The 16,434-nt window shown below is 44.1% G+C and overlaps 1 protein-coding gene across 4 annotated transcripts in view; it reads right to left on the bottom strand.

The window, feature by feature from the left end:
* Positions 1-16,434, bottom strand: part of SLC43A3 (solute carrier family 43 member 3) — a 48,703-nt gene that overhangs the window by 30,263 nt on the left and 2,006 nt on the right. For 2 of the 4 annotated variants that reach the window (XM_066611387.1, XM_066611391.1), the window contains exon 1: positions 530-624. The exons of 1 other annotated variant lie outside the window; for it this stretch is intronic. In XM_066611387.1, coding sequence (XP_066467484.1) covers positions 530-602 — 73 coding nt within the window. In that variant the 5' untranslated portion in view covers positions 603-624. Of the gene's footprint in view, positions 1-529; positions 625-16,434 lie in introns of those variants that run through there. One more of the 4 variants, XM_066611388.1, reaches the window with a different exon arrangement.

Below are 16,434 nucleotides of genomic sequence, written 5' to 3'. Positions count from 1 at the left end.
ACTTCATGTCATATATAAAAAATAAAAACAAAGTCATTTCCTTCAGATTTATAGAAACTTTTTTTTTAATTTTAAAGATAACTTGGTGCCTCTCAAGTTCAGAGCACACCTGGCCCTAAATCACAATTTTCCCCATTACTGCAAAGGCACATCCTATGCAGAGTCCTATAGGAATCAAGAACCAAGCACTGGCTCATGAAAGTACACTTAGATTTATCAGCCACTATTGTGCCACAGAAATTAAACACCAGTAGTTGGACCTGATCCCGATTATTGGTACAGTTCCCAGGTGTGGATCTGCGATTTTACAGAACCACAGTTTTGTTGTCACAGCCCCGCACTGATGCTGAGGATAACTAGAGGAGGAGGAGGTACAGGGACTCACAGTTTTTGGGTAGCGTTCCTCTAAACTAGCCCAGTGCAAATGAAGGCTCAGACATACCTCATGGCATAGAAGGGAGGCAAACTGACATGTCCCTCTGCACATTTCACCAAAAAAATCAGTCCCTCTATAGTGCTGGAGAAGTACCTGAGTGGCTCTGTGCCTGCCATCGTGCTGCCCAGTTTCCCATCTGAACTTCCTGGCTGATCTGAGGTGTCATTTGGTAAATGTCACCAGCCCGTCATCCACATCTTTGGAGCCATTAGCACGCATTTGGTGTGCGAGGTACAATGCTTCTGCTGTTCTATCCGCAAGGAACAGCAACTGCATCTCTCCTGCTTCCTGAAGTGAGAAAGACCTTTCAATCCCTTTCAAGACTTTGCACCTTCAACTTGTTTATTTAACTCGCTTAATGGACCCTTAATGAAGGTATATTACTACCCAGGCTTGTGAAAAGTCCACCTAATTATGCCCAATGAGTTGTTTTTCACTATTAAAGGTTAACTTTGGCCCAGAACTCTCACTCTGCCAATATACCTGCATTTCCTTTCACTGCTGCATCGTTATTTGCATTAAGCAGGGCAGTATTTGAATTTTGTCATCATTCCCCCAACATCAGCCTTCATCTGCTTAATTTCAGTTGTTCCTTACACAGATGTGCCCAATCTGACATCACCAGATTGCCAATGGAAACAGTTGGTTGGGGGGTCCATACCTGCATGTTTATCCTGGATTGTTTACTAAGGCTGGAGAAAGGTGACAATGGTCCCTTTCAACTCAGATACAAAATAGCACCATCACTGCCCATGGCATAGAGCAGGGGTGTCCAAACTTTTTGGCAAGAGGGCCACATCATCTCTCTGACACTGTGTCAGGGGCTAGAGAAAAAAAGAATTAATTTACATTTCAAATCTGAATAAATTTACATAAATGAATATATTAGAGATGGAACATATGAATGAATGAAGGTCTTGCGATAGCTCAAGCCCTACAAAAAGCCTTGTACAAAGCTGCTGCTGGAGCATCACAGACATGAAACAGCAAGAAGTGGACGGAGCCCTCAGCCCGCATCTCACTCCAGAGGTCAAAGAGTCGCCCTCACGCTGAGAGCAGTTGTGTCAGGCCAGCGGGGGCTCCAGTGTGTCTCTCAAGGGCCAGAGGCTCATTGGAGACTGGGGACTCCCCGCAGGCCAGATTGGCAGTTCCCAAGGGCTGCAAATGGCCCCTGGGCTGGGGTTTGGGCACCCCTGGCATAGAGGCTCATTTTTTTTTCACCTTAAGACAAACAGGAGGAGGCTGTTAGAAGGAGGTTGAAAGGGAGGGTAAAAAGAGTCCAGTCTCTCCAGAGTGCATGGAGGCTGCTTAAAACAACAGTAATAGAGGCCCAGCAGAGGTGTATACCGCAAAGAAAGAAGGGTTCCATTAAATCCAGGAGAGTGCCCGCATGGCTAACCAGCCAAGTTAGAGAGGCTGTGAAGGGCAAGGAAGCTTCCTCCCGTAAATGGAAGTCTTGCCCTAATGAAGAGAATAAAAAGGAACATAAACTGTGGCAAAAGAAATGTAAGAAGGTGATATGGGAGGCCAAGCGAGACTATGAGGAACGCATGGCCAGCAACATTAAGGGGAATAATAAAAGCTTCTTCAAATATGTTAGAAGCAGGAAACCCACCAGAGAAGCGGTTGGCCCTCTGGATGGTGAGGGAGGGAAAGGGGAGATAAAAGGAGACTTAGAGATGGCAGAGAAATTAAATGAGTTCTTTGCATCTGTCTTCACGGCAGAAGACCTCGGGCAGATACCGCTGCCCGAACGGCCCCTCCTGACCAAGGAGTTAAGTCAGATAGAGGTTAAAAGAGAAGATGTTTCAGACCTCATTGATAAATTAAAGATCAATAAGTCACCGGGCCCTGATGGCATCCACCCAAGGGTTATTAAGGAATTGAAGAATGAAGTTGCAGATCTCTTGACTAAGGTATGCAACTTGTCCCTCAAAATGGCCACAGTGCCAGAAGATTGGAGGATAGCAAATGTCACACCTATTTTTAAAAAGGGAAAGAGGGGGCACCCGGGAAACTATAGGCCGGTCAGCCTAACATCCATACCGGGTAAGATGGTGGAATGCCTCATCAAAGATAGGATCTCAAAACACATAGACGAACAGGCCTTGCTGAGGGAGAGTCAGCATGGCTTCTGTAAGGGTAAGTCTTGCCTCACAAACCTTATAGAATTCTTTGAAAAGGTCAACAGGCATGTGGATGCGGGAGAACCTGTGGACATTATATATCTGGACTTTCAGAAGGCGTTTGACACTGTCCCTCACCAAAGGCTACTGAAAAAACTCCACAGTCAGGGAATTAGAGGACAGGTCCTCTCGTGGATTGAGAACTGGTTGGAGGCCAGGAAGCAGAGAGTGGGTGTCAATGGGCAATTTTCAAAATGGAGAGAGGTGAAAAGCGGTGTGCCCCAAGGATCTGTCCTGGGACCGGTGCTTTTCAACCTCTTCATAAATGACCTGGAGACAGGGTTGAGCAGTGAAGTGGCTAAGTTTGCAGACGACACCAAACTTTTCCGAGTGGTAAAGACCAGAAGTGATTGTGAGGAGCTCCAGAAGGATCTCTCCAGACTGGCAGAATGGGCAGCAAAATGGCAGATGCGCTTCAATGTCAGTAAGTGTAAAGTCATGCACATTGGGGCAAAAAATCAAAACTTTAGATATAGGCTGATGGGTTCTGAGCTGTCTGTGACAGATCAGGAGAGAGATCTTGGGGTGGTGGTGGACAGGTCGATGAAAGTGTCGACCCAATGTGCGGTGGCAGTGAAGAAGGCCAATTCTATGCTTGGGATCATTAGGAAGGGTATTGAGAACAAAACGGTTAGTATTATAATGCCGTTGTACAAATCGATGGTAAGGCCACACCTGGAGTATTGTGTCCAGTTCTGGTCGCCGCATCTCAAAAAAGACATAGTGGAAATGGAAAAGGTGCAAAAGAGAGCGACTAAGATGATTACGGGGCTGGGGCACCTTCCTTATGAGGAAAGGCTACAGCGTTTGGGCCTCTTCAGCCTAGAAAAGAGACGCTTGAGGGGGGACATGATTGAGACATACAAAATTATGCAGGGGATGGACAGAGTGGATAGGGAGATGCTCTTTACACTCTCACATAATACCAGAACCAGGGGACATCCACTAAAATTGAGTGTTGGGCGGGTTAGGACAGACAAAAGAAAATATTTCTTTACTCAGCGCGTGGTCGGTCTGTGGAACTCCTTGCCACAGGATGTGGTGCTGGCGTCTAGCCTAGACGCCTTTAAAAGGGGATTGGACGAGTTTCTGGAGGAAAAATCCATTATGGGGTACAAGCCATGATGTGTATGCGCAACCTCCTGATTTTAGGAATGGGTTAAGTCAGAATGCCAGATGTAGGGGAGAGCACCAGGATGAGGTCTCTTGTTATCTGGTGTGCTCCCTGGGGCATTTGGTGGGCCGCTGTGAGATACAGGAAGCTGGACTAGATGGGCCTATGGCCTGATCCAGTGGGGCTGTTCTTATGTTCTTATGAAGGTTTGCAAGATTTTCATAGCTGAAGCCTGAACCAGTTGGGACCCACTACCCCAAGCAGGACATGCAGGTGGATCTCAGATGATATTCAGTGGCCAGGCATTTTCGTGCAAGGGGAGGCAGTCCTTCAGGTTTCTGGCCCTGAGTCATTTAAGGCTTTAAAGACCATCACTAGCACCTGGAACAAGTAGTAGTCTGAGAGTCAGCTGAAACAGGGAAGCTCCTGCCAGTTCACCGCTCTGCTGCATTTTGCATCAGCAGAAGTTCCCAGGTAATTCTCAAAACAGCCGCACAGAGTGTGCTGGTCATCTAATCTAGATGTAACAAAGGCATAATATAAACTGCCTTGTATGCTTAGATCAGGGCTTTTCAACCTTCTTTGTTCTTGCACATATCACTTTTCCAAGTACTACCTTTTGTGGGTGTCACTTTTGCAAGTAGCACCACTGACAGCAGCTGTGCACAAGAGGGGCTTCATTCTGCACTGCCTTCCCCAAACTGTGCTCCTTTTAAAGGGCCAGGCAGCTGCCCAGCCCCATCTTGCCCACCAGTGCTCCACTTCTCCAGTGACAGGAGGATTGGGCCAGACAGTGTCATGTGGTCATCATGGCAGCAGGACCCAAGTAATACCTGCCAAACTGTGAAGTACTAGCATACTTTGGGGAGCATATGGGGAGAGCAAGTTGGCAGAGTTCAATTTATGTGCAAAGGTGATGCAAGCCCTCACTCTAAATTTGAGGCAAACTGCTAGTCAAAGAAAACATACACTTTTATTTAAAATCACTTATGAAACAGTGCTAAATTGTCAACAGTAACAAATATCTTTGTATCTTAACATAGTAACTATTTAACCTGTAGCACAGTATTTATACTGTAATTTTCCTTAATACATTTGCTGAAGAGATTATCTCCAGTGAAACAGTTGCACCCACTGAAAAGACTGTATCCACAGGAAACTCCACAGACAGTATTAAAATGTAACATTCTTTCTGCTTGCTGAAATTCAGGACAGATGTACTTCTGCAGGAATTATCCTTCCCTTTCATCCTACTGGTGAATAAATTATTCAATTCCTTTACATTTTGGCACCCTCTAAAAGGAACCTTTTTAGCTCTCTGGATGCTCTCCTCAAAAGTCTCCTCACAGAAAACCAGAAATTATTAAAAAAAAAAAAAAAAAAAGGTTCCAGGCAACATTCTGAGCCTCAGAGAGGCATGACCAAAACAAGACTCAGGTTGCGTTTGGCACAAAGGTAGACTCCGAAAGCTGCAGAATTAGTTATCTGTATCCACGGGGGTCCCAGGAACGGAATCCCCGTGGACAAAGAGGCTCCACCTGTATGAACAAGATTTGCACATTTTCTCTTCTGTCGTTTGAGCTAATGAGTTTCTGTGTAAGAACAAAGTGCTTATTCCTGGCCATTATCTGCTTGGTGTCACTTTCTGCTTAATGATGTCACTTCCAGCCCTCAGCAGGCACAATGAATGCTAACTTCAGCCCTTAGCATGAAATAAGTTTGACATGGCTAGTCTAACTTCTCAACCCCTCCACTGGGTAAAACTCAGCACACAATGGGCACAATCCTATGCATGTCTACTCAGAATTAAGTCCTACTGTGTTCAATGGGACTTACTCTCAGGCAAGTCTGGTTAGGATTGCACTTGTGCTCCACTTCTGGTTTTGTAGAGGTGGAGCGCTCCACTTTCATTTCTGCTGACATGGGGAGCCCTGCAGAGGCTCGCACAGGACTTCTTACGCCCCAGGACGGCTGCTGCAGGGACTGGTGAGTGCGTCCCAGTCCATGCAGCCCCCCTGAGCTGAAAGTCCTGGAGATCACGTCGCTGCCTACCCCCTGCCCCCGCAAGGACTTACTGCGGATTTCAAAAACTCCCAGAGAGTTTGAAAACTGCATGCTTAGACTATCTTCTGAAACTCTTTTCTGGATGCCACAATCCTCAGAGGCAAGGCTGGTGCTAAAAAGCACAGGGTCTTTCTTATAAGCCTTGGGAACTCCCTCCCAAGAAAGAAACTCAGCAGGCTTACTTCTTATGTCTTTTAGAAGGCTAGTGAAAGCATGTTGTTCAGAAAGCCTTGATAATCCTTTATGATCATCTCACTTTATTCATGTAATATATAAAGCCAACTCTCAATTAGCTCCAGACTCAAGCTCTGATTTTTTCCCCCCAGAGTGCTCTCTATTCATACTGTTCCCTCTTCTTCCCTCTTATTGAACTACTTATATTCTCATGTAGTGCAGTGGTGGACCTCCCCTGCCCTGCGCCCCAGGGCAAAGGTCTGCAATGGCGCCCCCCACGGGATGCTGCCACCGCCACGCCCCCCATGTTTGTAAATCCTGGTGGTGCACAACCCACCAGGCAGTTTTTTTTCTGCATGCCCCAGTGAAAGGAATGGAAGCTGCACAACAACAGAACTGTGCTATATTTCAAATATCGTTTATTTCAACAGGCTTGGGAAAGAGAACCTCCCTGCAGATTGAGACCTTGACCAATAAAAAAAATACAGTACAATATAGCAGTGTTTCTCAAACTGTGGGTTGGGACCCACTAGGTGGGCCATGAGCCAATTTCAGGTGGGTCCCCATTCATTTCAATATTTTATTTTTAATATATTGGCCTTGATGCTACCATGGTATGTGATTGCATTTGGGGAAATGTTAGAGACCTGTCCTTTCAACAAGCTACTTGGTATATTCATTTAACAATGATAGTAAATGGGACTTACCCCTGGGAGGATTGCAGCCTAGGATTGTTAAAAATATTCCTGCTTGATGATGTCACTTCCAGACATGACATCACTTTCAGTGGGACCTGACAGAGTCTCATTCTAAAAAGTGGGTACCAGTGCTAAATGTACGTGAACCACTACAGTATAGCATATTGCAGGTGTGGAATTTTTATTTCTTTATATACCATTTTTAGTCCTTTTTTGGTGGAAAATCGACTCATATTTTAGCATAAATAAATCTACTGGAAAAGAAAAACTAGTCAAATTCAATTTGTTGAAGGACTGGAAAGATGTCAAAATAAATTTGTGGTAATCATTCAAATTGTTCTGGTTATAGAAAAAGACTGGGGGAAAGAGAGGTAATAAGGCTGCCAAGCTGGGAAAGCCAACTGATCACACAGGATAATAGAATTCTATGCATATGATATAAAGGGAACAGTAGATAACCATGAAATGGAGGAACAACATAAATGAGTGACATTTAAGCCAGGAACATGGCCTGTGAGACATTAAACAGGAATGCATTTCATGGTAATTTTTTTGGGAAATTAATAGAAAATCATCATTATATGTGCTGACTACTTCTCTTAGCACACCCAGAGAACAATACCAGTGACCTTAGGGAAATAAAATATGGGCTTGATCCAGGCTTGCAGGAATGGAAACTGAGGTGCAATTCATTAAAGTAACCCTATCAGGAAGAAGTCAAATCTCATTTCATAGAAAAAAAGCACTTCTTAAGGGCTCAATTCTGCAAGTTATATCTGGGTTCTTCCCCTCCCTTGTTTAGAACAGTACTTACTATGTAAGTTAAAGGATTGCATTAAAACATAAAGTGCATATTCACACCATTAGTCTGCAATTCAAGTAAGACATTTTGCACAATGCAATTAGGTCTGCCAAATTTTTACTAGCCCTGTCTCTGTGTCTTTAAATGCAGGCTGATAAAATAACCAGGTGGAACTTTCCAACTTTCCACATTGCTTTGTCTTCTTGCCAGGAAAAGATCCACTTGTTGCATTTCTGCCCACTTGCTGCATTTCAAGACTGCTGTTAAAGGTACAGGTACATGATCAGTCAAAAAGTTGGCAACTCTAATAGAAAGTCTTAGATGCTGCTAAAAAAACATAATAGAGCTCCCCCTTGAGCACAAGGGTTGGGGCACAGAATTGTATATTAGAACTGCAAATTACTTGTGCTTATGAAGAAAAGGAGCCTCAGACTTACTTGATGAAAGAATCTTGGATCTGCAAGATAAGCAAAACAACAAAAGAAAGGACTGAAAGAATGCTATTTGCATGCAGCATCTTTGGCAAAAATGAGCTTCAGCATGTGGTATACCTAATAGGACTAAAGAGGCATCTATTTATTGTTGAAATATGCTGCAATGCTTTATTGTTGTACCTGTATCAGCAGGAGGCAGTAAGTAAATACTGGTAGAGGTAAAGATGGTTTCTTTTTGTATTCTCTGGTAATGCATGTGCTTTGGTTACCCAAAATGTTATTCCTAGTCCTTATTTCCTTCTGCTCCTTCTCTCCCTCCTCTTGAAGAGATAAGGTGTAGTTAGACAGGTAGGCTGGAGGATCCACTTCCATCCTTTCTTATCAACATGCACTTCCTTAAGTAACAAAATTATCTTTAACTATGAATACAGTACAAACCTCATATAAAGCTTCCTATCTAGAATTTCCTGCAGAATATGCCTTTTGTTGTTTAATCTCTGCCTACAATTATGACAGCTCATATATACCATCCTCCTTAAAAATTGACGTTCTCCCCCATTAAGTCGAAGCATGACACAACTAGAACAGGAAAATATTGTCCAATGCAGTCTTGTGGGGAGGGCTTCTTCTTAACCAAAACCAATCCATTCAAGTTCCTACAATACACATCTCCCCCATCTTTCTTCACACAGAATACACTGACTGGGCCCCCAGAATCATCTTGCTCACTAGACCAAGCTCTTCCTTCTCCTAGAACAGTGTTTCTCAAACTGTGGGTTGGGACCCACTTGATGGGTCAGGACTCAATTTCTGGTCAGTCCTGCAGAGCCTCCAATGAAAACATGGGTGATGAAAAGATCAGATAACTAATTGCCTCAAGCCCTGAGGCTATTCAAAAATCAGATAGCTGCTAATTGCCCTGCAAACAGCTGAGCTCCTGCAGTTTGCAAATTTGTATTAAAAATAGGGAGATAAATGCTTGAGCATCTTTTTTTTCTGTTAATGCAGTGGTTCTCACATATTTAGCATCAGGACCCACTTTTTAGACTAAGAATCTGTCATGTCCCACTGAAAGTGATGTCATGTCCAGAAGTGACATCATCAAGCAGGAAAATTTTTAACAATCCTAGGCTGCAATCCTCCCAGGAGTAAGTCCCATTTACTATCATTGTTAAAAGAATATACACAGTAGCTTGTACAAGTCTGTAACATATCCCCAAGTGCAGTCACATCCCATGGTAGCATCAAGTCTATTAAAAATAAAATATTGAAATGAACGGGGACCCACCTAAAATTGGCTCACAGCCCACCTAGTGGGTCCCAACCCACAGTTTGAGAAACACTGAGTTAATGACAGGTAGTGGGGGCAGGTGAAGTCTGGATCAAGCCTTGAGGCTATTCATTACGGCTGCCTCATTACAAGAAATGAATCAAATTTTTGCAGTAAATAAATCATATTACTTGTAAATAAATACAAATATTTCTTTCTAGATCACCTTTTTCCCCCAAGGTCTAATAAAGCTAGATGGATCCTAACAGAGCAGCAATTTTCACCCTTTTGTATCTCATGGCACACTGAGAAGGTGCTAAAATTGTCAAGGCACACCATCCTTTTTGGACAATTGACAAGGCACACCACGCTGCCGGCCAGGGGCTCACACCTGCCAATAGCCCTACTAATATATGACCCACCATTTGCAGCACACCAATGTGCCACAGCACAGTGGTTGAAAATCACTGTGATAGTGTGTCATTTTAAAAAGAGGGTCCCCGATGCTAACAAGTTTGAGAACCACTGTCCTAGAGAGTACTTGTATGATTCCATGGTGAAAGTGATTGGATTGGACACTGCATTCTCATACATCTATGTGTAACTTGTAGGATAAGTAAAATTGATGGCAAACCATTGGAAACAGGCAGAGGGAAGAAGTGACTATCCAGATTAGATTTGCCACCAACCCAACTTCTCTGCTTTTAGCAATAACAGATGTATAGAACATAAGTAGATGAAACTTTTCCCATCACCTTAGTACAAAAGGTTTCACCTGCTAATGTCTATTTGTTGGGTGCAGTTAAAGGGAAAAGAGCATTAAAAATAGTTGGCAACCACTGTAGACTTAAGTAACATTCAAAAACTGATGTTCAAAAACCTTCATTTACAAATAACAGAACCATCACTACATGTGGAAAAGGCTATAAATTTAAAAAACAGATCGTGAATTAATTTGCCTTTTGAAGAATTCACTGACCATTTGTGAATGATTAACTTACACAAACAGTGGAAGCAAGACACAAAGGTCAAGAGCAGAAATGAACTGAATGGAATGCCCTTGGTCAGTAGTTAGACAGCTAAGCAAAGACTAGCGGCTTTGCTTCATCAGAGCATTTAACTGGCGCCCAGCAAAGTCAATGAAATCTAAAAAGCATTAAGAACAAAAGCTATAATCCAGCTGACAGTTATATCTGCTTAAGCCATTGATTCTGATAGGCAGAATTGCAGTAATACATTGTCTGAAATCGGAGACAGAGCTCGCATCTACACTACAAGTTCTATACTAACTTAGCTGGCCTAGCTCAGTTCACTTCCCTCAAAGGATCCTGGGAATTTTAGCCAGGTGCAGGTGCTGAGAAAAAGGTGCCTGCAAAATTCCTAGCAACTATCTCTCTCACACCCACATACACACAAAGCTACAGTCTCCAAGGAGAAAGAATGACTGTCATAAAATTGCTGGGTTGGTTAGGTGGAGAACCTTTTGCCTTTAAAACAGTCAATGCAGCCAGCGAGGTGGGATGGTAGATGGCAGTTGGTCATTGTCACTGAACTACTGGTGGAAGGAGAAGGTTATCACTACTGAAAATTAAGAGACAGCATCAGAAGTATGCAGAAGTCAGGTCAGATTCGTACAGGTGAAGTGCTTACATCATCATGAACATTCAGCACTGAGCTCTATGGCTGGGGTCCCTTATGGTGGCACATCAGGAGAGAATCAGTCAAGTCACAAGCCAGGCTCAATGGAGACTACAAGTGTCCATCATAGGCCCTTCTTCTGTAGCTGTGTGGTTAAGACGTTACTCTGTGAAGAGGGATGATTGGGTTCTACTCTCATTGCCTCTTCCTCTTGCACCCAAAATTATGACTTTCAGCAGGACCTACAAAGGGTGAGCTTTGCCTTGTGGAAGCCATATTTACACCTCCAGAGAGGGGGACTCAGCCCCATAACTCAATTTTCCCCTGGCATTGATCTGTCCCACTGAGTCATTTGGCAACTCTTGGTTCAGCAAGCCCGCTGTGAGCTTGCTGTTGTGGTTTCTGTTCTTCATCATGAATTCTCTCTTCTCCCCACCCACCCCCATTTCCTTCCCCTGCAAAAGGTTGGTTCACCTCAACAAGGCAGTAATACAAATGTATTGTGGGCAGTGTTATGGAAGTTGTCTGCATTAAGACATTGTTCTCACAGGAGTCAAAACCTCCTCCTGTGGAGGCTTTGGGTTTCAGTGAAGGCCTCCTTCCTGAATCATCACACCATAGTAGGAGGCAATGTGAACTCTTTCTGGCTACCTGGTGGTACATTATGTGTACACTAGGCTCAGTCATATCGAGGGGTCATTCAACCATCACAGTACCTTTTATCACTGGTGCCTTCCATGCAGTTGACATGTGGAGGCTTCACCAGTGAGCAACATCATAATTGGTGGCTTGTGGCAGTTTCTCTAGGTGTCAGAGGTACTGTGTTAGCATTTGCTTCCAAAAGTATTGGGCTGTTCGCTATTAGCAGTTCAGTGTAGGTCTGTGACTACATTACAGCAGTGTTAGCCCTGTCATACAAGCTGCTGACATAGCAGGACTATTGGATCAGCTGGCCTATGACAGTAAAAAAAAATCAAGTGACTCAGCTCAAAAGTGGTTTTCCCCCCTAACTTTCCTCTGATCCTTGAACTTTGAGCAAAAACGCTGAAATTAGTTACATTACAAACTTCTCCAATAGCCTCTCTAGAATGCCAGATGCAAGGGAGGGCACCAGGATGCAGGTCTCTTGTTGTCTTGAGTACTCCCCGAGGCATCTGGTGGGCCACTATGAGATACAGAAAGCTGGACAAGATGGGCCTATGGCCTGACCTAGCAGGGCTCTTCTTATGTTCATATTATGTTCTCTCTTGACTCATTCAGAATTTTTCCTTGGACCACCAGATAGTCTTTCCTCACATATAAAACACATATGCACACATGGAGAAAACTGATGGAGCGCAGTGGCTCATGGCATAACTCAGTGAACTGACATGAAATTAGGAGGAAGGATGTGGGTGGAACGGCATACTGTATATCTTGCATTGATAAAAGTACAATAGCTGGGAAAGAGAATCAAAAATGCAATGCAGTATTCTCACTCATACAGCTAGGCCCTAAGCATCAGCAGTTGCTAGACAGGTAAAAAGAAAGGAAAAGGGAATGTGCCCCTTAAAAGAAAAAGGGGCACATTACAGCACAAAATAGAGGAGGGAAGAAAGGAGGGTGGAACAGTGTTTTAGCCTCTTAGGGAAACTGGGGCATTACCTGGCCTGGATGAACAAGAGGCAGGAGTTATGCAACTGCCAAGGGAGGGGGGAAAGGTGGAACTGGAGAAGAGAGAGAAAGAGAAGTAAAGCATCAAAGGCTCCAGTTGGAGCACAAGACTTAGACTGCGGCTTGGGTCTAGTTCTCCATAGTCGCAGGCATGGAGTGAGCCCCTCAATAGGCCATAGAACACTTCACATGCTTACAATCGAGATGCTTGTCTCTCCCACCACCCAATTACTCTTATCCCACGACCCAAACCTCGTAGATGGATCAACCAGAATTAGGGATCTTCCTTGTTCTCAGATTTTTAGATAGATTGGATAAGGGGAAATATATGTTGAAGGCCTGGGTCTAATCTCCAGGTAACTTCCTTAAATGGTAAAATATGGCCAAGGAGTTCTGGACTCCAAACCCACTCACACCAAGCCAAAGGAGGAAAGGAAAGAAACACTAATAGCCCAGTCCTAACTAACTCCCCATGTGGTGATGCAGCTGTTCCAAAGGGGCACCCCTGAATTTCACAGGGGGGGTCTCAGGCTGCAAAGTCCTCCTAGGGGTAAGGGAACATTTGTTCCCTTGCCCCAGAGTAAGCCCTCACAGCCCCACTAGGTCTACTCGGGTCTAGGTCTACTTTACAGATAAAAAAATCCAAGTGGACCCAGGAAGGTACATCAAGGCCAGGAAGGGGGATCGGACATTGGCAGTGCCACTGTTGTCAATACTGCCCCCTTCCCAGCCTCTATCCACGCTCCTGCCTGCTCCATTCTCTGCCCTATTCCACCTAAGGAAGGAGGAAAGGCTAGAAAGAGAAGAGAGTGGTCTGCAACCCTGGATGATTACTAGCACAGGGATTCTTGGATAGAGGGGAGAATGGAAGCATTTGATACAGCACAAGCAGGCACCCAAGTAATCCATAAGTGTCTGGAGGGGAACATGACCCAGCTTTTTATAGTAGACATTCCCATAGGGAAACATGGACACTATTGCTACGTGAACTCAACAAGGGCTGTTCTTTTGTGCCTCGATGACCCAGAGTGGTCCATCCTGGATTGCAGATGGAGGTACTCTTATTGTTTTGCACTCTGAGAAGGGTGAGGAAGGAGACTTAGGGGTCAATCCTATCCAGTTTTCCAGTGCCAGTGCTGCTGTGCCATTGGAGTATGTGTTGCTTCCTATGGTGGGGAGGCAGTCCCAGAGGCCTCCTCAAGGTATGGGAATATTTGCTCCTTTACCTTGGGGTTGCATTGAGGTGCTGGAAAGCTGGATAGGAGTGGGCCCTTACTGATTGCTCTGGAGGTCTGTGCCCTCATTAACATACCACTCATGAACCAATTTGCAATGCAATTGGTTAGAAAAGCCAGGGCTGAAGCACTTGCTTTGTGAATATTAATTGTCTTGTTTACCTCAAAGACTCAGAATGTGATCTTGCTTATAACTTTGAATTTGCTGACCAAGCAAGCCCTGAATGGTCATTTTCCAAAGGCAAGGTTTCTCCCAAGCCAGCCAGAGAGGAAAGGGTTGCTGTAATGAACCAAAGTAAGGCCTTTTCCCTGCAGATCAATGGGACCTGCTGCTTCCTTGCCACCAGCCCAAGCAAAACAACATGAGACTGCTCTGGTTCATGCTTGTCTGGTATGTACCCTTACCATATATCTATCAGGTAACATATGTGCTGCTTTCCCATTACAGACCATATAAGACCAGCAGTTTTCTTAAGGAAATGTACAGCCCAATCCTATATATGATTATTCAGAGATATACTCAATTTAGTTCAATTCCCCTTAAATACACTAACTGCCCAATCCTATCACACACCATGCCATGAGATCCATCCCATGAGATCCATCCCAACCAGCCCTTTCTGTGTTCCTGCTATTTCCCACCCCACCCTCAACCATCCATGGTCCACCCTGGTAGCTCCTTTGCACTTGGCAGGAGCATGCGATTTACAGTACCAGTACACCACTTATGACAAAGGAATGCAAGTTCCACCACCATAAGCAGTGGATAGGATTGAGCCATTAGGTTCACAACCTACAAGAGCATCTGAAATTGGACCAGATGACTCTTAAAGTTACTTCCAAATCTAAGGAGATGTCTGCATTATTATACTGAATCATAATTATGCTTTAGCTGTTGTGCAATAATCTTTCAAGTCCTTTTCCTATCAACCCCAAAATAACAACGGTTGGGCAGATGACCTTGCTGCTGCTCAACGCTGCCGAGAACCCCATGGATTAAGATTCACACAGTGAACAAACAAGGGGACTTCCTCACATGTTTGTTAATGGCTCTTATCTGGTGATAACCAAAGACTAATCCACCAGGGATTTGCTTCTTGTCCAGTCCCAGTCCAGTTGCATATATCCTTGTTTTTAATTCTAGCTGCTCAGTTGACTTTCCACATCCTAAAAAGGTACAGTTCCCAAATTTGTTTCCAAAGCAAGTAAGAGCAAAAATGTCCAAGAAAGCTTTGAATCTCATAACCTGGAGCCGTTGTTACCAGATGTAAAAGAGGAGGGAGGTTCTGCATCTTTCTTAATTTTTAAAGAAGAAATCAGACATGTAGAGCTTTTCTCATCCCTGCACAGCAAGCTACACTTGCCCTCTTCTACAAAACTATTAAAGCACAGGGGCCCTCTCTGCAACTGTTCTCCCTACATTCTGCTTACAACCAGCACAGAAGTGTATCTGGTTGCTTTCTAAAAAATGGCAGCTGGAATTAAAATAGAAATAGAGTGGTGGGGCACTGCAACCCAAAAGCATCAATAGGACTCTTCTATCCATACAGATCTTTATTGTACATCTACCAGCTACACTAATTCCCAACTGGAAGATGAGCATTTGGCATATGTATCAAATGACAGAGCAGATGTGACTATCATCACCATATGTACAGCGTTTACTACACATCTAAGTAATATCCATCCCTGCAGCTGCACACTTATGCCCACTTTGTTTCAGTAAGTAACATGTGCTTGATTTTCTTCCTTTTTTCTCTTCTTTGCAGAAACAAAGATATGCTTCACCCAGCTCTGCACGGTGACTGATAAGATGATTGAGAACACAAACATTGCCCAGATACCTAGGGTTCATCCAAGGACATGGTTAGCGGCAGTGATTCTCAGCCTTTCATCTCATGGCACATTGCCAAGGCACTCCTTCAGTTTTTGGACAATTGACAAGGCACACCATGCTGCTCATGGGGGGCTCAAATCCCCCAATGGCCCTACTAATAAATGACCCTCCCCCAAACTCCCATGGCACACCTGTAGACCATTCGCACACCAATGTGTGGCACAGTGGCTGAAAATCTCTGGTCAATGGATAAGAAAGAGCTTCCTTCTTCCCTTTCCAGAGATGCAAGTTGGCCCCTGAAGCACAAGGCCCTTCTGGAGTGGACAAGCACCTACAGGAACAGCAGGCCTAGGACAAATGACTACAAGACAATCATAATATTCATAGAACAGATTCATGCAACTCTCCAGTCCAGCCACCCATTAGAGAAAAAGCAATTTGCACAAACCCAATCCTCACTTCTACAGAAGTGGGATACTTATTTGGGACACAGTGGAACCTGACCCTGAGTATTCGGCTGAATGAATAAAAACACAATCCAGCTTTATGCCCAATGTCTGTGACCATCCAGTGCAATGAAACCAGAGACCCAGTCCAATTTTCTAAGCTGAGAAAAATAATAGAGCCTGCACAAGCACTTTGGTATTAATTGAGCCAGGGAAAGATGACAGGAGGAGGCCTATGCCAAAACACAGCCAGAAATATGGCAGAGCAGAAGCCCAGATTCTTGCTCATGAGCACTAAATGGCAAAAAAAGAAATAAAAAATCTGAAAATCCCAGATAAAGACTTTGCTTTCCTTCACTGTCTAGTTATATGCAATTTCAGGACCACAAACAGTGGACAGGACCTCAAAGGCTAGAGGCAGGCAGGCAGGCATATTGAAGAGAATGA

This window comes from Tiliqua scincoides, chromosome 1, assembly GCF_035046505.1.
Source record: "Tiliqua scincoides isolate rTilSci1 chromosome 1, rTilSci1.hap2, whole genome shotgun sequence".
Taxonomy (NCBI): domain Eukaryota; kingdom Metazoa; phylum Chordata; class Lepidosauria; order Squamata; family Scincidae; genus Tiliqua; species Tiliqua scincoides.
The sequence above is the reverse complement of the archived record's forward strand: the minus strand, read 5'-3'. Positions and strand labels throughout refer to the sequence as shown.